The sequence below is a fragment of the Schistocerca cancellata genome, chromosome 2 (genome assembly GCF_023864275.1).
Source record: "Schistocerca cancellata isolate TAMUIC-IGC-003103 chromosome 2, iqSchCanc2.1, whole genome shotgun sequence".
NCBI lineage: Eukaryota > Metazoa > Arthropoda > Insecta > Orthoptera > Acrididae > Schistocerca > Schistocerca cancellata.
Genome location: NC_064627.1, coordinates 1,056,069,539 through 1,056,093,139, shown reverse-complemented (window position 1 = coordinate 1,056,093,139; position 23,601 = coordinate 1,056,069,539). Strand labels below are relative to the sequence as shown.

At 46.5% G+C, this 23,601-nt stretch overlaps 1 protein-coding gene across 3 annotated transcripts in view; it reads right to left on the bottom strand.

Moving 5' to 3' along the window:
• The window catches only part of LOC126163047 (protein tweety), a 1,031,842-nt gene that overhangs the window by 167,310 nt on the left and 840,931 nt on the right, over positions 1-23,601 (bottom strand). For all 3 annotated transcript variants that reach the window (XM_049919930.1, XM_049919933.1, XM_049919932.1), the window contains exon 3: positions 20,419-20,614. In XM_049919930.1, the coding sequence (XP_049775887.1) occupies positions 20,419-20,553 (135 nt within the window). In that variant the 5' untranslated portion in view covers positions 20,554-20,614. The remainder of the gene's footprint in view (positions 1-20,418; positions 20,615-23,601) is intronic.

Genomic DNA, 23,601 nt, shown 5'->3' with positions numbered 1-23,601 from the left:
GTACTGTGGAGACCTCACGCCCCACGTGTTGAGCAATTCGGCGGTACGTCCACCCGGCCTCCCGCATGCCCACTATACGCCCTCGCTCAAAGTCCGTCAACTGCACATACGGTTCACGTCCACGGTGTCGCGGCATGCTACCAGTGTTGAAGACTGCGATGGAGCTCCGTATGCCACGGCAAACTGGCTGACACTGACGGCGGCGGTGCACAAATGCTGCGCAGCTAGCGCCATTCGACGGCCAACACCGCGGTTCCTGGTGTGTCCGCTGTGCCGTGCGTGTGATCATTGCTTGTACAGCCCTCTCGCAGTGTCCGGAGCAAGTATGGTGGGTCTGACACACCGGTGTCAATGTGTTCTTTTTTCCATTTCCAGGAGTGTATAAGCGGTCTCCTTCACAGATGAACCACATCTTCCCAAAATTCTACCAACGAACCGAAGACGACTATCCGCCTTCCCCACAACTGCCATTACATGCTTGTCCCACTTCATATCGCTCTGCAATGCTACGCTCAAATATTTCATCGACGTGACTGTGTCAAGCGCTACACTACTAATGGAGTATTCAAACGTTACAGGATTCTTTTTCCTATTCATCTGCATTAATTTACATTAAAATATATTTAGAGTTAGCTGCCATTCTTTACACCAATCACAAATCCTGTCCAAGTCATCTTGTATCCTCCTACAGTCACTCAACGACGACACCTTCCCGTACACCACAGCATCATCAGCAAACAGCCGCACATTACTATCCACCCTCTCCAAAAGATCATTTATGTAGATACAAAACAACAGCGGAGCTACCACACTTCTCTGGGGCACTCCAGATGATATCCTCACCTCCGATGAACACTCACCATCGAGGACAACGTACTGGGTTCTATTACTTAAGAAGTCTTCGAGCCACTCACATATTTTGGAACCAATCCCATATGCTCGTACCTTAGTTGGAGTCTGCAGTGGGGCACCGAGTCAAACGCTTTCCGGAAGTCAAGGAATGTGGCATCCGTCTGATACCCTTCATCCATGGTTCGCAAGATATCATGTGAAAAAAGGGCGAGTTGCGTTTCGCAGGAGCGATGCTTTCTAAAACTGTGCTAATGCATGGACAGCAACTTCTCTGTATCAAGGAAATTCATTATATTCGAACTGAGAATATGTTCGATAATCCTGCAACAAGCCGATGTTAAGGATATTGGTCTGTAATTTTGGGGATTCGTCCTTCTACCCTTCTTATATAAAGGCGTCACCTACGTTTTTTTTCAGTCACTCGAGACTTTGCGTTGGGCAAGAGATTCGCGATAAATGCAAGCTAAGTAAGGAGCCAATGCAGTAGAGTACTCTCTGTAAAACCGAATTGGAATCCCATCAGGACCTGGCGACTTGTTTATTTTCAACCCATTCAGCTGCTTCGCAACCCCAGGGATGTATATCATTATGTCCCCCATAAGGGAATCTATACGAGACTCAAACGGTGGTATGTTTGTACGATCCTCCTGCGTGAAAGATTTCTCAAATGCTAAATTTAAAATTTCATCTTTCTTTTTGATGTCTTCCGTTGCCAGGCCAGACTGATCAGAGAGTGACTGGATGGAAGCCTTCGACCCGCTTACCGATTTTACGTAAGACCAGAATTTCCTTGGGTTTTCAGCAAGATCTTTTGCTAAGGTATGACGGTGGTAGTGGTCGAATGCTTCGCGCATTGCTCTTTTTACAGTTTATAGAGAAAATATCAATAAACATTTTGAACAAATTTGACATTGATATCTATAACACATCCCGAGAAAAAAATTCTCAAAGAACATGCTTTTTTCGGGCCAAAGATAGTAAACCTTCCCTTAAGGCAACAAAGACGACATTATCAACACCTCACTGAGTTTAACGAGGTCTTATAATAGGGCTACGAGAAGATGGACATTTCTGCTGCGATATTGCAGATAGAGTTGGCAGGAGTGTAGCCACTGTACATGATTGCTGACAGCGGTGGTTACAAGAATGCACGATCGCAAGAAGATCGGACTCCGGATAGCCACGTGGCACTACAGAGCGGGAAGACCTTCGTGTTTGGCGTATGGCTCTGGCGCATGGTACTGCACCTACAGCAGCAATCTGAGAAGCAGTTGGAGCCAAAGTGACACAAAGAACTGTTACAAATCGGTTACTTCCGAGGACAGCTCCGAGCCAACCGTCCTGTATCGTACATTCCATTGACCCCAAACCAGTGCGTTTGCGATTTCAGTGGTGTCAAGTGAGAGTTCACTGGAGGGCAGATTGGAGGTCTGTTGTGTTTTCTAATGAAAGCTGCTTCTGCTTATGCCTCGGTGGCAGTAAAGGTCGTGTGGTAATTAGAAAGTGGACAATCGAGGACCTGCAACCAACCTATCTGCGAGATAGACTCACTGGACGTACACCTGGAGTTACGGTCTCGGGTGGAATTTCGTATTCGGGTGGAATTTCGTATGGTAGCAGGAGCACTCTCGTGGTTATCCCACGCACTTCAGTACGACGAGTCGATCTGTCGTGGTGCCATTCTTGACGCGCATTCCAAAGCGTGTTTTCCAACAGGATAACGCTCGTCCACATACCGCTTGTTGTTACCCAACATGCGCTATAGAGTGTCGACATGTTGCCTTGGCCTACTTGATCACCGGATCTGTCTCCAATCGAATGCATATGGAACGTCACTGGACAACAACTCCAGCGTCATCCACAAACAGGATTAACTGTCGCTACACTGACTAACCAAGTGCAACAGCCATGGAACTCCATTCGACAAAATGACATCTGGCATCTGAAGAACACAACGCATGTACCTCTACATGCTTGTATTCAACATTCTGGAGGTTACTCCGGTTATTAATGTATCTGCGTCAGCGTTCAACATTTGCAATGGCCCTTACAGTAACCCGTGATCTGTACTTCCGAAATTTCGTTTTTCTGTATTATTTGGTTTTGGTGGGAAAAAAATCGGAACACCAAGAAGGAGTTGTACGACATAAACGAAAGTTGGTAGGCGCGTTTTTGTGACAGGTGCTCAGCTACAAATTCGTCCCACTTGCTCCGGTGCATTTCTGATGTACTTCGCTTCCTAGTTCCGGTAAAGTGTGTAAGGGGGGGGGGGGGGAGGGGGCAGTAATAAAATCGAGGGTATCGAACAGTTCATTAAAGACTGCCGAGACGACAGGTATCGCATCAGTTACAAAATGTTGTCGATGTTCTGGCGACTTATACGGGGCATGTAGTAAGTGGAACTGTGATTCGTAAATAACTTATTAGTTTCATTTTTTATTAATGTATAAGAAATGATTAATTCGTTTTGTAACATCAAATATTTCATTAGAACTTGTGCAATTATTATACTGAAGTTAGTCGAATGAAAACGTAACAAAATTCTGAATATCCCTTATAAAAGAAAAGGAAATAATTAACTGAAAAGCAGTTCGATAAAATGTAACAACTGAACTGTAATAAAAGTCAAGGTATTTTGTATACCACTTTTGCAATAAAATTTATATCAGTTTCCTGTGGTCTGGTGTCATGACTGGCAGGCTTGACTGTGTACTAGTTAGTTCTTTGAGAGATGTCACGTAAAGTATCGTGTCTGGAGAGACTCATGACGAGGAATTTATAGATGTTTTAAGTAATTTCATGTATGTAACGAACAGCATGGAGGTGAACAATCTGAACTTAAAATTCAACATTCAGAATGAGAACCCGATTCCATTGGATTTGCTTGCTCCTTGCATGCTCCAAGACCGAGAAGATGAGATTCGGTTGCGATCTACGAGACCGCAGGTGAAGCAGATACATAACTCTGACATTTATTGTGACTGCCATGATGTCAATTAAGAAACAAAATGATCTGCTGAAAATTGTTTGTACATTACAGGATACAAGCTGTTTTATGGAGTAAGAAATACCCTCCACCGCATTCCACACGGAGGGGATCGGAGCGAGATAACTGTAGCTGCAGAAATACTAGAACGGAAAAGCGAACGTGTTTCGCAGCTGTCCTTGTTGTGAACTACTTAAGATAAAATCTTTAGGCACGACGCGTAATGCGTCCTCTACGTAAACTCTTTTGCGTGGCGCTGAAAGCCAGGCGAGTAATTAAGCGCTCCGGCCATTCACGGCTTTCTGGGCGCGCGCGGTAATACGGTTGCTTTTTCCCAAAGCAGATGATTAGCGGTGCTGCGAGTCCCCGCAAAGTTTAAATTGCGCCGCTCAGCGACGACAGGGCTGCACAATGCGCCACAGAGCGCCGAGTAACTGGTGAGAGTAAAAGAACTTTGCTGACGAGCTGACAGCGGCCTCTGCCTTGCATTCTCTCTAAATTAGGGCATTAAGAAATCACTCTCTCACCCCACCTTTAGTGGATTACATTCAGAGATTCTGTTTACTAAACGGAAGTTTAACCTTTCATACGTCTATCGCAGATGTTATTGTCAGTACATTGGACAAGCGGTAAAGGAAAGTAAGGCCAAGTTTGAAATTAAAGTTCAGGGAGAAAAAAAAAAAAAAAAAACTTTGGCAGTTTCTGGTGACACTGTAACTCTTTCAGAGACGGCAAAAGACTGGAGAGCTATTTAACAGAATGGACAGCGTCTTCAAAAGATATTACAAGATGAGCACAATAAAAGCAAGACGATGTTAATGTAATGTAGTGGAATTAAACCAGGTGATGCTCAGAGAATCGGATTAGCAAAAGAGACTCTGAAATACACTGGTGTCCAAAAGTAAAGCAACAAAGCGCTGTTTTCCCGTCCTGTGTCCAATTCACCATATAGTCATACAAACTGTCACAGATGTCCGTACGATTGTGTTCTGCGCGGAAGATGGCATTCCGCCCAACAGACAACGCCAGCAGTGACGTCGGGGCAGCTATCAAGCGGGGTAGTGTTTCCTGGATAGTCCCACATCCACAACCGCTATGTACACAGTCACAGGCGGTGCAGTATGCCACAGAGAAGACACCTACCAGACTGATGTGGCCCAATGGCTTAACGTGAATCTACAACTAAATGAAAACCCTTAGCTGCTTACAGGCAAATGAAAATGTGTGCCCCGACCGGGACTCGAACCCGGGATCTCGTGCTTACATGGCAGACGCTCTATCCACTTTTTTTTTTAAAACTGTGTGCCCGACCGAGACTCGAACTCGGGACCTTTGCCTTTCGCGGGCAAGTGCTCTACCATTTTTGTGTGTGTGTGTGTGTGTGTGTGTGTGTGTGTGTGTGTCCGACCGAGACTCGAACTCGGGACCTTTGCCTTTCGCGGCCAAGTGCTCTACCAACTTTTTTTGTTATATTTTTCTTTTTTTGTTATATTTTTCTTTTTTTTTTTTTTTAATTTCCAATGTCAGGCTTACCACCTTTGCTGACATACATTTTGTTGTACTACCGCATAAATAGTGTCTACAATGTCCATATGTTGACAAATAGTGCCTAATTAGGAAATTAAGTAATTAAGGAAATGAATAAAACAGAAAATGTCCAAATGAAAGATATGAAGGCATTGCGGATAGTGCAAATGTAAAAGAAACATGCTCCTGTAGCAATGAAATGAAATTCGTATCGGGGGCGACACCTGCTCACGACCCGACGTTCGATAGAGCAAGAGAGCCATCTATCGACTCGTTCTCCAGACGTTGGTGTAAGACTGGGTCGTCTTCTCGAAATTAACTAAGGGTCCGTAAGTGTGATCGATGTCTAACTCGGCTTCTTCGTCTATCTCATCTCTCACCCGTCACACCCCATCTGGCCGGCGGGTCGGTAAATGTAAGTGTCAAGTAATTAGCGAAGTCTTGCCCATATTTCTTATGCTGCTGCAGCTTCGTGTGTCCATCCAGGAGAAAATGCCAAAAATCAATTTTGTCCTTTTCCGATTCGTTATACACGTAGTCCACCACCATTCCCCGTACCCATGTCACTGCATTGGTTTTTTGGACCGGAAAGCCAGCACTGACGTCGGGGCAGCTATCAAGCGGGGTAGTGTTTCCTGGATAGTCCCACATCCACAACCGCTGTGTACACAGTCACAGACGGTGCAGTATGCCACAGAGAAGACACCTACCAGACTGATGTGGCCCAATGGCTTAACGTGAATCTACAACTAAATAAAAACCCTTAGCTGCTTACAGGCAAATGAAAATGTGTGCCCCGACCGGAACTCGAACCCGGGATCTCCTGCTTACATGGCAGACGCTCTATCCATCTGAGCCACCGAGGACACAGAGAATAGTGCGACTGCAGGGATTTATCCCTGGCACGCCTCCAGCGAAACCCACATTCTCAACGTATTGTCGCGCACTACATTCGTAGTGCCCACGCCCATTATACTCACTACTCGCGGCGCGTTGCCGATTCCCGTAAGAGTTCGGGCACTAAAAAATGGTTCAAATGGCTCTGAGCACTATGGGACTTAACTTCTGGTCATCGGTCACCTAGAACTTAGAACTACTTAAACCTAACTAACCTAAGGACATCACACACACCCATGCACGAGGCAGGATTCGAACCTGCGACCGTAGCGGTCCCGCGGTTCCGGACTGCAGCGCCAGAACCGCTAGACCACTGCGGCCGGCTAGTTCGGGCACTGTGCATTCGCACAGAAGAAGAAGATGGTCAAGTGGCCGGTGAGCCTTAACTATATATACACTAAGATGGTATCTGTTCTTTCGGGTCCGCAGCTCGTGGTCGTGCGGTAGCGTTCTCGCTTCCCACGCCCGGGTTCCCGGGTTCGGTTCCCGGCGGAGTCTGGGATTTTCTCTGCCTCGTGATGACTGGGTGTTGTGTGATGTCCTTAGGTTAGTTAGGTTTAAGTAGTTCTAAGTTCTAGGGGACTGATGACCATAGATGTTAAGTCCCATAGTGCTCAGAGCCATTTGAACCATTTTTTTGTTCTTTCGGACATGACTGAAAGAACAGATACCATCTTAGTATGTATATTAATGTGAATCTTTGTTTCTCGGACGTGGCGACCGTTTATAGAGACCGAAACAGCATCCCGAGGAACGGGATGTGGCTGACCAAGTGTGATATCAAAAGGAGAGGACCTAGCAGTGCACGGCAACTGGCATCCGACCTCACAGCGTCCACTGGACGCGTTGTATCGAGGCAAACGGTGTACGGTATGGTGGGCTTTATTGTCTGAAATCTGCTGTATGTGCGCCTCTGACGCGTCTCCACAACAGGGAAGGTCTAGAGTGGAGCCGTCAACATGCCACCTAGGTGGTCGAACAGTGGGCCAATGTTCTTATCACAGATGAGTTCCCGATTTGGTCTTGAGAGTAAATCTCGACGATTCGCATCTGGAGGGAACGTGGAACACGACCCAAAGGTTGTGGAAAGAGACTAAAATCGATGAGGATCCCTAATGGTGTGGGCGGGGATTATGTTGACTACGTGAACACCTCTTAATGAAATTGTACGGGAGAATCAGCAAGGTTTAACTGCTATCAGGTACAGTGAGGAGATTTTAGAATCTCATGCGCGGTTGTTGCGAGGTGCTGTGGGCCCAGACTTCGAACTGATGGACGATGATGCTGGACCTCATAAAGCACGGGTATTTTAGGTGTTTTTGGAAACGGTAGATATTGTACGAGTGGCGTGGCCTGCTCGCTTGCACGATCTGAATCCCATAGAGCGTGTCTGTGACGCACTTGAGAGACAGGTTGCATCACGTCAGCACCCACCAAGCACTCTCCAAGACTTGCGAGCAGCTCTGCAGGGAGAACGGGCTTTATTGCCTCAACATGAGGCTGATCACACTATTTACAGCAAGCCCACTCGTTCTCAGGCGTTTATTGCTGCCAGAGATGCTCACACGCCATACTGAGCACATTAACCAGTTGTCGGAAAGCGTGTGCAAATCCGACAAATTGGAAGAAACGAAGAACATGATTGTCTAGCTCTATGTTTACGTTCCGTATTCTTTACATTGTTTCTACTTCACTATCACCTGTTTATACTGTTTTGTGGCAAAATAAACGTAACCTTGCAAAATTTCCGTTTGTTGCTTTAATTTTGGTCACCGCTGTAGTTGATGAGTTTTATTATCTGGAGAGGAAAATAACTCATGACGTTAGAAATAGAGGGGGTGTAAAGTGCAGGCTGGAAATAGCGAATAAAGATTTTCTGACTGAGAGAAATACGCTGGTGCGTACAACGTAATGGAGAAAGTAACTTCTGCATGATGTGTTACTGCCAAGTGGTGGTGTTGGTGGTGGTAAGTTCCTATGGGACCAAACTGCTGAGGTCATCAGTCCCTAGGCTTACACAGTACTTATGGTAAGGACAATACACACACGACTCGAACCTCTGATGGGCGAGGGGGAGGGGGGGGGGGCGTTAACCGTGGCAAGGCGCCCTAAACCGCGTGGCTACCCCGCCCCGCTACTGCCAAGTAACACAGCTCGATGAAACTAGGTCCGTACATAGGAAGAACTGCTACAGTAATATTGTAGAAGGTAACTGACAGAAAAATACAATAAGACGAATAGAAACGACACTTTTACTCAAAGACGATAATTATACTGAAGTCGCCGCGACTGAAGATGGTCACCTTGAGATCACAAACGGCGGTATAGGGGTTCTAATAGGGTGTGTAATAACCGCATACGGCAATACACGTTCTGAACCGTGCACCAGTGCTTACCACAAGGCTTTTTTTTTTTTAAATTTCAGTTTATTGGCTTTAAATTCTTGCCCATGCAGCGGTCTCAAAAGTGGAAAGATGATACGACTATGTGTTTGAGACGACTTTCGTGTCACTAATGGCGATAGGAATGTAAGGCAACGCAACACCCAGTCCCTGAACGGGGAAAATCTCCGATCCGGCTGGGAATCGAACCCGGGCTCCTTCGGTTGGCGCCGGCCGAAGTGGCCGTGCGGTTAAAGGCGCTGCAGTCTGGAACCGCCAGACCGCTACGGTCGCAGGTTCGAATCCTGCCTCGGGCATGGATGTTTGTGATGTCCTTAGGTTAGTTAGGTTTAACTAGTTCTAAGTTCTAGGGGACTAATGACCTCAGCAGTTGAGTCCCATAGTGCTCAGAGCCATTTGAACCTTCGGTTGGCAATCTGCCTCGCCGACCCCCTAGCTGCCGAGGCGTGCTGCCACAATGTTGGTATGCAATTCTTGTGGTAGGGCGTCCCATTCCTCCGCCTGCGCGGTCGATCAGAACTGGATGGCCGCTGTAGCATGTGGACACAACTGCAGTGATTCTCTCCAACCCATTCCACAGGTGTAGTATGTGATTTAACTCGATGTAACATTATGGTTCCCAACACTATGTCACCTGGACTAGCAAAATGATCCTGTTCTACAGTGCTGGACGTACCACCATGTGGCATGAAGCGGGTACACGGCCTGCATCCAGGAACACTGTCGTACATGATCGTGTCGGTTGTCCACATATTACGTGTGGGCAGGTATAATGTTGCATGGGCGTACCGACCAAATCTTTGAACAGGCTTCACTCGCTGGTCAACGTTATTGCGACACTGTACTCCTTCCCCATGTGCGTCTTTTCACGGATGCATTCGGCCCTCACTTAACGTTTATGGATGACAATAAGGGATCCCACCGAACTGAGTAGCTAGAGGACCTCTTCCAACGAGAGAATGTTTGGCGAATGGACTGGCCTGGAATAGGTCAAATAGGAGAATTTTCATAATTTTTTAATTATAATTCCACAAATACAATTTTAAATTTATGCAAAATTCCAAGCATTTTGTCCCATATCTCAGCTTGCAATCAGAATTTCAAAATTTGCTATTGAGACAACGTTTATTAGGTTTACAAAAATATGTATACAAAATATCATTATTCTAGCATTCATAGAATCTGAGGAAAAGGTACATAAACTTTAAAAAACAAACTTTTCAGGAAACGCAATTTAAAGTTCAACCTAACTTTTTTCCTTATGTCACTTCTTCAGAAGGCACCACATTTTTTTTTGGGTCGGTTTTCCCCTCAAGGCTTCTCTTCTGGTTTCTTGTTGTCAGTCTACTTTCCGTTACCAGCTCTTCACCTGACTTTTCAGCTGCAGAGACGCGCTGTAAATCTTGAGTAAAATTTCCTAACTTGAAGCCCAATCTTTCTAATACCTTCATCCTCCCGACGTTCCCATCATTAAATACAATAACTGCATCGTAAGTTGCAATTCTGACAACTGTAGCACATTCAAATGTGTTTTTAGGGCATCGTTTCCATATGAGTGAATTTAGAGACTCATTTGGATTTTGGGTTTTGCCATGAACACACTTTTTAGAAGTGTAGCATCGGCTAGAAACCTGTGAGTGGGCTTGACAAGATCCAGGATACAATTTGGAAGCCTCTCCTTGTGAATGTAGGGGTTGTTATCCCTCTTAGCTTGGTGTGGCAGGGGGGCCACGTCACACGTTTAATTAATTTTCAGGCACTTCGGATGCGATTTCAACATTGAAACTTTGGGAACTTATTGTCCATCAGCTGCACTAAGAAATAAAAATTAAATCGAAAATTAACATTATTGGTACAATTTCATCAACGTCCTCCCCTAAACAGTACGGAAAAGAAGAGAATACATCTAAGCTTTTGAAATGTGGTGCTACAAAAGATTAGATCCGAAGGTTTACGTAGGTATAGGTGGCACCAGCTAAGCAGAGGTGAAGAGTCCTGCCCAGAAAACGCGAGCACTCAGAGCTGCATAAAACCAGTCTTTGGACTGAAGACCACCACTGCAACAACAGTGTAATACAACAGTAAAGGGTCTTCCACACTATTAATGAGCAGCGCACTCCATTTGTTTACAATTGCCAGTCACTACACGAATCGTCGACCTTTTGCATTTCGTTGCAATTTTGCGCCTACGCAGCCTTCCTGCATTCAAAGAAATCGTCCCGAGACGGCCTAACGGAGTTTTCAACGTTATCCACCGTATCATTTATACTTGCAGTGAACACTAACAGCCCCGTAACACTGCTCTGGGAATATCCCGAGGTTAATTCTGCATCGCCCAGTTTCATTCAGCTGAAGAACATCGGAAGAACAGAGTATCGATGAACGGGGTCATCTTTAAGGGGCTTTCATTTCGTATTCGAAACAGCGACCTTTTTGAAAAACGTGAATGCATCTGAAGGGGGAAAAAAGAAAGGTTAGACGGTGTTTAACGACGAATACCCCCTCGAGTTTCATGCAAGAGAGCAGCTGCTGCGTTTGCAGTACTCTGTCACACCGCGAGCGCTCCGCTTTTCTTTTGACACTGGAAAATATCGCGTTACAGCCCGGTACAGTCGTGCCCTTCAAGGAAAGGCCCATGGAAGGTGCATGGCCATACTTTCGAATAAATATACTCTCTCTCTGCCTATGTAGCCGGCCGAAGTGGCCGTGCGGTTAAAGGCGCTGCAGTCTGGAACCGCAAGACCGCTACGGTCGCAGGTTCGAATCCTGCCTCGGGCGTGGATGTTTGTGATGTCCTTAGGTTAGTTAGGTTTAACTAGTTCTAAGTTCTAGGGGACTAATGACCTCAGAAGTTGTGTCCTATAGTGCTCAGAGCCATTTTTTCTGCCTATGTATCTGTTGCGCGCTAACGGACACTGGTAAGCGCAAGCGTCGACGCAAACGGAGTGATGCACGCCTGAGACGAGCACGCGCACCACCCACCCACCCACACACACACACACACACACATAATGTTTACTGTACTTACAGACTGCCCCGAATAACATAAGCGATGTAACTACTATTATTTATTTTGGATCGGTTAACAAAAAGAGGAGTCTGCTCGGCAGGCTAATGGATAAAATAATGAGGCTCCGATTAGCCAGAAGCACATTGCAATTTTCGAGCCTCGAAATAAAATTTTTAACTTGGCGATAAAAATAAACAATACATGGCTGGCATACAGGTGTGCAGTTTGGCGGCACTACCTCTCCCGTGCAAATCGGTTGGCCCTCACCATCTGTGAGCATACTATCATACATAAGGATATTAGTTTGTGCACTCCAGGAGTCCAGTATCAGACAAAATTTGTTGTCAAAAACGTACGGTTTTAAAATGTTCTCAACATATGTTTCGTAAAGTGAATTTGTCATTTTTCCCGGATCTCAAAAAATGGTTCAAATGGCTCTGAGCACTATGGGACTCAACTTCTGAGGTTATTAGTCCCCTAGAACTTAGAACTAGTTAAACCTAACTAACCTAAGGACATCACACACATCCATGCCCGAGGCAGGATTCGAACCTGCGACCGTAGTGGTCTCGCGGTTCCAGACTGCAGCGCCTAGAACCGCACGGCGACTTCGGCCGGCTTTCCCGGATCTATAGCAAGTGAAGCACACACTTTTTAACGAGTCGGTTATACGATTGACCTCTTCTCTACGCAGAGGAATAAATTAATCATTAGTTTTTTACAAGCACAGGGAAACTTTTGACAACAATTTTCCACACGCTTTGAGGGAACATAGCGCTCTGAAAATGTTGTATTTCGTACACAGGGTGTATCACCTAACTCTGCCAACTCAAATATCTCTGGAACAGCAATAGATATTCAAAAACGGTTTTCACCAACATGAACGTACGGCAGGGGCTTAGGAAACTAAATACTATGAGAAATTTTAAAACGTAAACAAATACTATTTTCAACACAAACTTGTGTATTTTTTAAATAGACACCCCCTATTATTTCGCATACAATTAATAGTATGAAAATTCACAAAAATAATGGCGTTGGTTGCATCGCAATACGTCATTTAGATCCAGAGAAATTGTGAAGCGAAGTTGAGGCTTGAAATACACTCCTGGAAATTGAAATAAGAACACCGTGAATTCATTGTCCCAGGAAGGGGAAACTTTATTGACACATTCCTGGGGTCAGATACATCACATGATCACAGTGACAGAACCACAGGCACATAGACACAGGCAACAGAGCATGCACAATGTCGGCACTAGTACAGTGTATATCCACCTTTCGCAGCAATGCAGGCTGCTATTCTCCTATGGAGACGATCGTAGAGATGCTGGATGTAGTCCTGTGGAACGGCTTGCCATGCCATTTCCACCTGGCGCCTCAGTTGGACCAGCGTTCGTGCTGGACGTGCAGACCGCGTGAGACGACGCTTCATCCAGTCCCAAACATGCTCAATGGGGGACAGATCCGGAGATCTTGCTGGACAGGGTAGTTGACTTACACCTTCTACAGCACGTTGGGTGGCACGGGATACATGCGGACGTGCATTGTCCTGTTGGAACAGCAAGTTCCCTTGCCGGTCTAGGAATGGTAGAACGATGGGTTCGATGACGGTTTGGATGTACCGTGCACTATTCAGTGTCCCCTCGACGATCACCAGTGGTGTACGGCCAGTGTAGGAGATCACTCTCCACACCATGATGCCGGGTGTTGGCCCTGTGTGCCTCGGTCGTATGCAGTCCTGATTGTGGCGCTCACCTGCACGGCGCCAAACACGCATACGACCATCATTGGCACCAAGGCAGAAGCGACTCTCATCGCTGAAGACGACACGTCTCCATTCGTCCCTCCATTCACGCCTGTCGCGACACCACTGGAGGCGGGCTGCACGATGTTGGGGCGTGAGCGGAAGACGGCCTAACGGTGTGCGGGACCGTAGCCCAGCTTCATGGAGACGGTTGCAAATGGTCCTCGCCGATACCCCAGGAGCTGGGAAGTGGCGGTGCGGTCCCCTACGGCACTGCGTAGGATCCTACGGTCTTGGCGTGCATCCGTGCGTCGCTGCGGTCCGGTCCCAGGTCGACGGGCACGTGCACCTTCCGCCGACCACTGGCAACAACATCGATGTACTGTGGAGACCTCACGCCCCACGTGTTGAGCAATTCGGCGGTACGTCCACCCGGCCTCCCGCATGCCCACTATACGCCCTCGCTCAAAGTGCGTCAATTGCGCATACGGTTCTCGTCCACGCTGTCGCGGCATGCTACCAGTGTTAAAGACTGCGATGGAGCTCCGTATGCCACGGCAAACTGGCTGACACTGACGGCGGCGGTGCACAAATGCTGCGCAGCTAGCGCCATTCGACGGCCAACACCGCGGTTCCTGGTGTGTCCGCTGTGCCGTGCGTGTGATCATTGCTTGTACAGCCCTCTCGCAGTGTCCGGAGCAAGTATGGTGGGTCTGACACACCGGTGTCAATGTGTTCTTTTTTCCATTTCCAGGAGTGTATGAGAAGCGCACAGCTACCGCGCGTCCTGAGACTCAAGCGTACACCTCACGCTGCCGGTAATCGTGATGGGACTGACGTACTACGTCAGTGGAGTGTTAATGTACGGTGTGGCATTGTATGACGACACTTCATTGGCCCATATTTCATTGATGGCTCTCCTAAAGGGGGTTAGTTTAGCCCCTTCTTGAGCTGTACCTTACTTGAACCGGTCCACCTCTTATAATGTGTTAAATAATGCAGTATCAGACTGATGGATTTCTTGCACATAATGTTTATTGTTGCGAAATGACAACTAGAGGAACAATTAGTGGTAACACGGTTTAACGTTTCTAAACCTCATAAGTTCTGAAATATGTGGCTTGTAAAGGATAGCAATGGCGTCACAGTTTCTCACGTAATGCATCACAAGTAGTACTGTGCTCAGAGCAGGGGTTGCCTACACTGGCGCCCGTACCCTGCCGTAAACATTCCCATATCACCTCACACGCTCTGTCTTCAGTGTACAAGTGTCTCCTCATCTGGTCTGCTACGCTGCTCTCATACTGTAACGTAATTCACATACGTTGCCACATTAAACTCTGTTTTCTTGTGACTTGTTACATTTGCCGTCATTTAGTCGATATGACGGCCTTCAGTAATGAAGAAATACTAGATATTATTTTAATTTATGGCGAATGTCACAGAAATGCAATCGCAGCTGCGACACTGTATGCTGAACGCTACCCGGATCGGCGGTGTCCGTCACGTCGAGCCATTGGCAACATCTGCAAGACACTCACGGAAACAGGAAGCTGGGCGACGTACAACGTCGACGTACAACGCCAGCGACTGGCAATGGAAACGAAATCACTGTTCTGGCTGCTGTAGCGCACAATCCTCACGTGGGTGCACGAGAAATTGCACGAGGTGCAGGAATAAGCTACAGTAGTGTGTGCAGAATCTTGCAACTGCATCGGCGTTATCCTTTCCACATCTCACTGCACTAAGAACTGCACGGGAATGACTTTGAATCCCGCATTGCGTTCTGTCGTTATGCACTTCAGCAGCTGCAAGGTAATCCAGTATTCCTAAGCAATACGTTGTTTACGGACGAGGCTTCATTTACAAATCATGGTAATGTGAATCTGCGGAACATACACTACTGGTCCGTGCAAAATCCCCACTGGATTCGTCAAGTTGCTCATCAACTGTTTGGTGCGGTATCATTGCTAACTGTATTGTAGGTCCCTATTTTTACCGTGGAACACTGAATGGACAGCGATATGCATCATTTCTTCAACACACACTAGCACTCCTCATGGAGGATCTATGATTGGAAACTCGTCTATCTCTGTGGTTCCAACATGACGGATGTCCCGCACGCAATGAAGAAGTTGCCAGAGATGTTCTAGATGCGATATTTCCAAATAGGTGGATGGGGCGGGGAGGTACTGTGCGATGGCCAGCACGGTCCCCCGACTTGCCTTTAGACTTCTTTCTCTGGGGCGCAGTAAGAGACAAAGAGAACCCCAACAACAGTAGACGATATGCAACATCGTATTACTGCGGCATGTGCGGCAATATCTATAGAAACTCTACAATCTGTGCAACGGTCTCCTGTTACCAGCCTGCAAACGTGTATTGTTGCAAACAGAGGGCACTTCGAATATACACTCCTGGAAATGGAAAAAAGAACACATTGACACCGGTGTGTCAGACCCACCATACTTGCTCCGGACACTGCGAGAGGGCTGTACAAGCAATGATCACACGCACGGCACAGCGGACACACCAGGAACCGCGGTGTTGGCCGTCGAATGGCGCTAGCTGCGCAGCATTTGTGCACCGCCGCCGTCAGTGTCAGCCAGTTTGCCGTGGCATACGGAGCTCCATCGCAGTCTTTAACACTGGTAGCATGCCGCGACAGCGTGGACGTGAACCGTATGCGCAGTTGACGCACTTTGAGCGAGGGCGTATAGTGGGCATGCAGGAGGCCGGGTGGACGTACCGCCGAATTGCTCAACACGTGGGGCGTGAGGTCTCCACAGTACATCGATGTTGTCGCCAGTGGTCGGCGGAAGGTGCACGTGCCCGTCGACCTGGGACCGGACCGCAGCGACGCACGGATGCACGCCAAGACCGTAGGATCCTACGCAGTGCCGTAGGGGACCGCACCGCCACTTCCCAGCAAATTAGGGACACTGTTGCTCCTGGGGTATCGGCGAGGACCATTCGCAACCGTCTCCATGAAGCTGGGCTACGGTCCCGCACACCGTTAGGCCGTCTTCCGCTCACGCCCCAACATCGTGCAGCCCGCCTCCAGTGGTGTCGCGACAGGCGTGAATGGAGGGACGAATGGAGACGTGTCGTCTTCAGCGATGAGAGTCGCTTCTGCCTTGGTGCCAATGATGGTCGTATGCGTGTTTGGCGCCGTGCAGGTGAGCGCCACAATCAGGACTGCATACGACCGAGGCACACAGGGCCAACACCCGGCATCATGGTGTGGGGAGCGATCTCCTACACTGGCCGTACACCACTGGTGATCGTCGAGGGGACACTGAATAGTGCACGGTACATCCAAACCGTCATCGAACCCACCGTTCTACCATTCCTAGACCGGCAAGGGAACTTGCTGTTCCAACAGGACAATGCACGACCGCATGTATCCCGTGCCACCCAAGGTGCTCTAGAAGGTGTAAGTCAACTACCCTGGCCAGCAAGATCTCCGGATCTGTCCCCCATTGAGCATGTTTGGGACTGGATGAAGCGTCGTCTCACGCGGTCTGCACGTCCAGCACGAACGCTGGTCCAACTGAGGCGCCAGGTGGAAATGGCATGGCAAGCCGTTCCACAGGACTACATCCAGCATCTCTACGATCGTCTCCATGGGAGAATAGCAGCCTGCATTGCTGCGAAAGGTGGATATACACTGTACTAGTGCCGACATTGTGCATGATCTGTTGCCTGTGTCTATGTGCCTGTGGTTCTGTCAGTGTGATCATGTGATGTATCTGACCCCAGGAATGTGTCAATAAAATTTCCCCTTCCTGGGACAATGAATTCACGGTGTTCTTATTTCAATTTCCAGGAGTGTATGTTGACGTGACACAGTTTCACTGGTCAAGATGTGGGTGTATTTTCTATGCTGGATGTAATACACAACAATAAAGTTTCTGTGGAGAACAGGGCACTAGTAAATGTGTTTAGCAAAGTTAATTCAAGTGTGTTATGTCTAACTGTAGGTCTAGTTGTCATTTCGCTAGAATAAACATACATTTGCAATTTGAAAAACGTAACTTTGCGTTGGACGTGTTACTTGTTGATTTTTGTGGGTTGTGCATACCTTCCCACTGTGTGAGCCCCTGACACAGGCAGCGTGAGGCGCACGGTTAAGTCTCAGGACGTGCGCTAGCTGTGCGCTTCATTTTTTTCAAGCGTCAACTTCGCTTCGCAATTTCTCGGGATGTAATTGACGTATTGCGATGCAACCAACGCCATTATTTTTGTGATTTTTCATACTATTGATTGCATACGAAATAATGGGGGGTGCCCATTTAAAATACACAAGTTTGTATTGTCTAAGTTTTAAAATTTTGAATGGTATTTGATTTCCTACGTCCCTGCCGTACGTTCATGCTGGTGAAAACAGTTTTTGAATATCTATTGTTGTTCCAGAGATATTTGAGATGGCAGAGTTAGGTGAGACACCCTGTATACTACGGCCTGCGACAAGGGTTCGTTTTTCTTCCTTATGCCGTAACGTGCATAGAATTCTCGTCTTTGCAGCAGTCTTACTCGGAATTGTTTTCATACCACGAGGCTTAAAATTTTCATTCTTTACTAATCCATGGCGCTTGAGAATTTTATTTGTCCACTTTGTTATTATTCCTTATTGATCTGCTTGTCTTATTAACCCTCCTATTCAGGACAATTTTCGATACAGAAAAAGGTGAAAACGAAAAAAACTGCTAAATACATTTGGCAATCGAACACACGTTCTCTGCTTGCCAGCAGGTGCCTGGGTAGTTACGCCAGCGCCGATTTCGGTGAACAGCATTTACCTTGTGGGTACATATGCGACAAAAGAAATAGTTTCTTTTCTCGATTTCTAGGAGAATATGCGTTTGCGAACCCCATATACGATGATGAAAACTGCTCAGTTTTCCACTATCTAACGATTCCGTCAATACTGGGTCGCTAACGCGTCTTGAACTTAAGGGGTAGTTTTCTCGAAAACGGACGGGTGTTGAGCCAAAATATCTTAAAGTCTTTCATGTTGGACGCAGGCGACCTACCAAATATGAGCCGAACCGGTTGGCCGTGACACGCCTTTCCCTTGTAAGTGCTCTACCTTTCTCCAAACATGTGCCACTGAAACAGAATTAGCACAAGTGATACGCAATGTTATTTCTGACAGACTCGAGCGCCGAAACAATCCGTAGTGCGTTGAATTTCAGCACATCTCTTTCGTAAACAATCGGTATGAGTTCGGCTCCTTTCGCATTGGCATTATGTTTCACGAAACCTATATTCTAGTACAACTGAAAATTGTAGCGATACAAAAAAATACACGAAAATATTTATCGTTTGGTCCTCGTTGTTGGCCATTGCCTAAGGCAGTTATTAGCTGTTGCTGAATCATTCTGCTCTGGCGCCTGAACAGCAAGTATCGGCCGCAGCAACAGCTCTCCTCACAGCCCTCTGCCGCAGGACCGATTGTCCGAGAACGCGCGGCCTATGTTCACCTATTTTGGGCCACGGCTAGTCGCTGGTTCTTAACTGCAGTCCTGCCCACGTCTTTATTGCGCATATCGAAAGCTTACTTTCCTTCAAAACAAATAAACAAAAAATTCACAAATTGTCTTCGCGACATCTACATCTACATGGCTACTCTGCAATTCAAATTTAAGTGCTTGGCAGAGGGTTCATCGAACCACAATCATACTATCTCTCTACCATTCCACTCCCGAACAGCGCGCGGGAAAAACGAACACCTAAACCTTTCTTCCGAGCTCTGTTTTCTCTTATTTTATTTTGATGATCATTCCTACCTATGTAGGTTGGCCTCAACAAAATATTTTCGCATTCGGAAGAGAAAGTTTGTGACTGAAATTTCGTAAATAGATCTCGCCGCGACGAAAAACGTCTTTGCTTTAATGACTTCCATCCCAACGCGCGTATCATATCTGTCACACTCTCTCCTCTATTACGTGAAATACAAAACGAGCTGCCCTTTTTTGCACCCTTTCGGTGTCCTCCGTCAATCCCACCTGGTAAGGATCCCACACCGCGCAGCAATATTCTAACAGAGGACGAACGAGTGTAGTGTAAGCTGTCTCTTTAGTAGACTTGTTGCATCTTCTAAGTGTCCTGCCAATGAAACGCAACCTTTGGCTCGCCTTCCCCACAATATTTTCTATGTGGTCTTTCCAACTGAAGTTGTTCGTAATTTTAACACCCATGTACTTAGTTGAATTGACAGCCTTGAGAATTGTACTACTTATCGAGTAAACGAATTCCAACGGATTTCTTTTGGAACTCATGTGGATCACCTCACACTTTTCGTTATTTAGCGTCAACTGCCACCTGCCACACCATACAGCAATCTTTTCTAAATCGCTTTGCAACTGATACTGGTCTTCGGATGACCTTACTAGACGGTAAATTACAGCATCGTCTGCGAACAACCTAAGAGAACTGCTCAGGTTGTCATCCAGGTCATTTATATAGATCAGTAACAGCAGAGGTCCCAGGACGCTTCCCTGGGGAACACCTGATATCACTTCAGTTTTACTCGATGATTTGTTGTCTATTATTACGAACTGCGACAGGAACCTTGAAACGATGACCGCTAACAACTTGTAGGTATCTCGAGGACAACCCAGCGGAACTGCGCGATGTGGCTTTTGGACACAACCCTCACTGCAAAATCAAATGGCTCTAAGCACTATGGGACTCAACATCTGAGGTCATCAGAACTACTTAAACCTAACTAACCTAAGGACATCACACACATCCATGCCCGAGGCAGGATTGGAACCTGTGACCGTAGCGGTCGCGCGGTTGCAGACTGAAGCGCCTAGAACCGCTCAGCCACACCAGCCGGCACTGCAAAATCAATATGGCCTCTAGACACCCATTAGGAGTGACAGTAGAAATCCTCTAGCACCGTACTGCGAAAATGGTGCTCAAAATAACACGTAGCGCGGTAGCTTCTCTCCGCCGGCTCAGCGCAGAAGCGTGGCGGGCGACTCACCTCGAGGTAGACATCGCTGTCGGGGGCGAAGGTGTTGTTGACGAGGTGCAGGCTGACGTTGAGGTGCGGCAGCGCGTGGAAGAAGCGCGCCAGCGGCGGCGGCACGTACGCGTACTGCTCCTCCTTGCGCTCCATGCCGGCTCCTCACCCTCCTCCGCACCCTCCTCCTCCTCCTCCTCAACCTCCTCCTCACAGCCTGCAACAACACCAAAACACCATCTGTCTTATAGGGACACTACATCATAAGTACAGGGTGACAATTACTGAACTACGTGAAATAAAATCGTCGTAACTTCTGAACTGTTTGCGTCAGGACGTTCAAACTGCACGGTTGGCCGCGGGGCATGATGGTCATTAGTATGCGCTGCGAGGAAGCCCATTTTCATTCGAATAGTTTGGATTTGGGGGCCTGAGAATCCGCATTTAGCGAGTGTAATATTAGTAAATTTTCGCCTCACAAACATTAATATACGCTCAATAGTAAACCCCTGATGGCCTAAAGTTACCGAACAATTGTAAAGTAAAAGAAATGAACCATCGCATAGCAGCGACAGAATCTATTATCCTTTATCTTTGTCGTTCTTGTGCGGTGCCTGTAAATCTCTATGTGCATGTATCGATTAATGACATAAAAAAGAATTCTGTTGTTTCGAGACAAATGAGGCATTGGGCGCCTCATCTTTTACTGTTTGTATTCCATGAAAGGCGGACGCGGACTTGCTGCGTTCCGCATCGGTATTTTATATTTCATGTGAAAATATTTAGTAAATATGCTAATTTTTCTTTTTTCCCATCAGAAAACATGTAGTTTCTTGTAGCTGATTACGAACAGACAGCATCAAGAGGACATTTTGACTGTTATGTATAAAGTATTTAACCACAATGGTCATCTATTGTAACTTAATATGAAAAGGTACGTAGCATTAAAAAACGTGTGTTAAAGATAAGTGTGCTTATTTTAGTAAATTCACCTTGATGATTTCCATCTCCTCATTTACTTAAATGTTAATTATTTTGTGTTAGTTAATCACCAAAAAATTACGATCAAGCTGATGGGCCGAACGCAGCATGAGGCAGAAGGAACATTATCGTTTTCCTATTATTTCTGAATCATTTTTTTTAATTGTGTAGTGTTGCATTTCTTTTAAACTCTATAACTCTTCTGATCCCTTAGTGTTGTTCCGGGTATGACTACATCGCGACTATAAAAATGTACAGAAATGATAATGTTTCTTCCCAACGATCTCAAATAAATCAATCTGCTGCTCTTATTCAGGTATTAAAAAAATTATTTTTCTTTTGCCCCCCCCCCCCAAGAGCAACGCTACATGATCGAGACGCCTCTTCACCCTCAACGGGTGACAGTGTGGTATGCAATGTCCAGTCACGGAATACTCGGTGCGATATTCCTTATGGCACGGTGACTAACGAAAGGTACGTAAAGGTTTTGAAAGATGATTTCATCCCCAGTATCCAAAGTGATCCTGATTTCGACAAGATGTGGTCTCATGCAAGACGGAGCTCGACCCCATCGAACCAGGAAAGTGATGTTCTGGAGGACCACTTTGGGGACCGCTCTGGGGTAGCCAGAAGCCGCTGGCATGGGCCTCGATTAACTGCCATGTTCTCAGGATCTGAACACCTCCGACTCCCTTTTTGTGGGGCTATATTAAAGACCCGTGGTCTAGGGGTGCCGGCACGGTAGCTCAGCGTGTTCGGTCAGAGGGTTAGCTGCCCTCTGTAATAAAAAAAAAACTGAGTGAACGGATCAACGAACAACCTCAATGGTTGTCATGAGACGTCCGCCCCGAACATATTCAACGAACAAAATACAACGATATGAGATAAAAAAAGGAGGGGGGGGGGGGGGGTAGCGTCTTAGACTACGGACGGTCCCGCGTTCGAAACTCGAAACCACTTAAATTTTGATTAATAATCAGCATTGCCGGCCGAAGTCTACCGGCGTAAGAAGTCACTTTCATTCTGCCAACGGCCTTATCAAAGAGCGCGGAGGAATGACAGAGGTTCAGGGTACCCTCTTATCCTTGGGGTGCGAAACTGCCCGCACGTGGGATTTTATTCCAAGAGCCACAACCGAGGGGCCAAATAGCCGCTTGTGACTCCCGAGCCGATGCTTGCCAACCACTGATCTACTCGGTACAATGGGAAGTTCCCTGCTGTTGTCTGCCCTATGTGACGATTGCAGTGTGAGAAAGAGTGTAGCGAAATGCAGGAAGACGAGCAAGGATCTACACTTGATAGAGAGACTAGCTGCTGACCTTAAAGGTAAATAAATGTAAAGTATTGTGAATTAAAAAGGACAAACAGATTCACTACTCTTCGATGACACTATTGGTGGTAAGTCATTGGAAACAGTAACAACCCTACCACGTCTGGGCGCAGCCGCGAGGAGTGAACTAAAATGGAACGACAATATAAAATTAGCTGCAAGGAAAACAGATTTTTTTGTTTATTTATAGACGCAATCATAAAAAAATGGTTCAAATGGCTCTGAGCACTATGGGACTTAACTGCTGAGGTCATCAGTCCCCTATAACTTAGAACTACATAAACCTAACTAACCTAAGGACATCACACACATCCATGCCCGAGGCAGGATTCAAACCTGCGACCGTAGCGGTCGCGCGGTTCCAGACTGTAGCGCCTAGAACCGCTCGGCCACTCCGGCCGGCACGCAATCACATTCTTATGACACAGTCATAACCGGTTTCGGCCATACAATGACCATCTTCAGATTCTAAAACAATACAAAAGAAAATTTATATTAAAACCTAAAAATAAGTACAATATTTAACCAGGCTATTAGTAACCTAGCTGAATTTATGCGAAATACATGTAGTTCACACCTAAAGGCGGCATACAGTGAACACAGGTTCATGCGTTGTCAAACTAGCTATAAAACCTGAACCTGTGTTCAGTGTATGCCGCCTTTAGGTATGAACTATATTTCGCATAAATTCAGTTAGGTTACTAATAGCCTGGTTAAATATTGTACTTTTTAGGTTTTAATATACATTTTCTTTTGTATTGTTTTAGAATCTGAAGATGGTCATTGTAGGGCCGAAATCGGTGATGACTGTGTCATAAGAATGTGATTGCCTCTATAAATAAACAAAAAATTTTTACAAAATAATCAATCACTCCATTGACAAAATGTCGGTT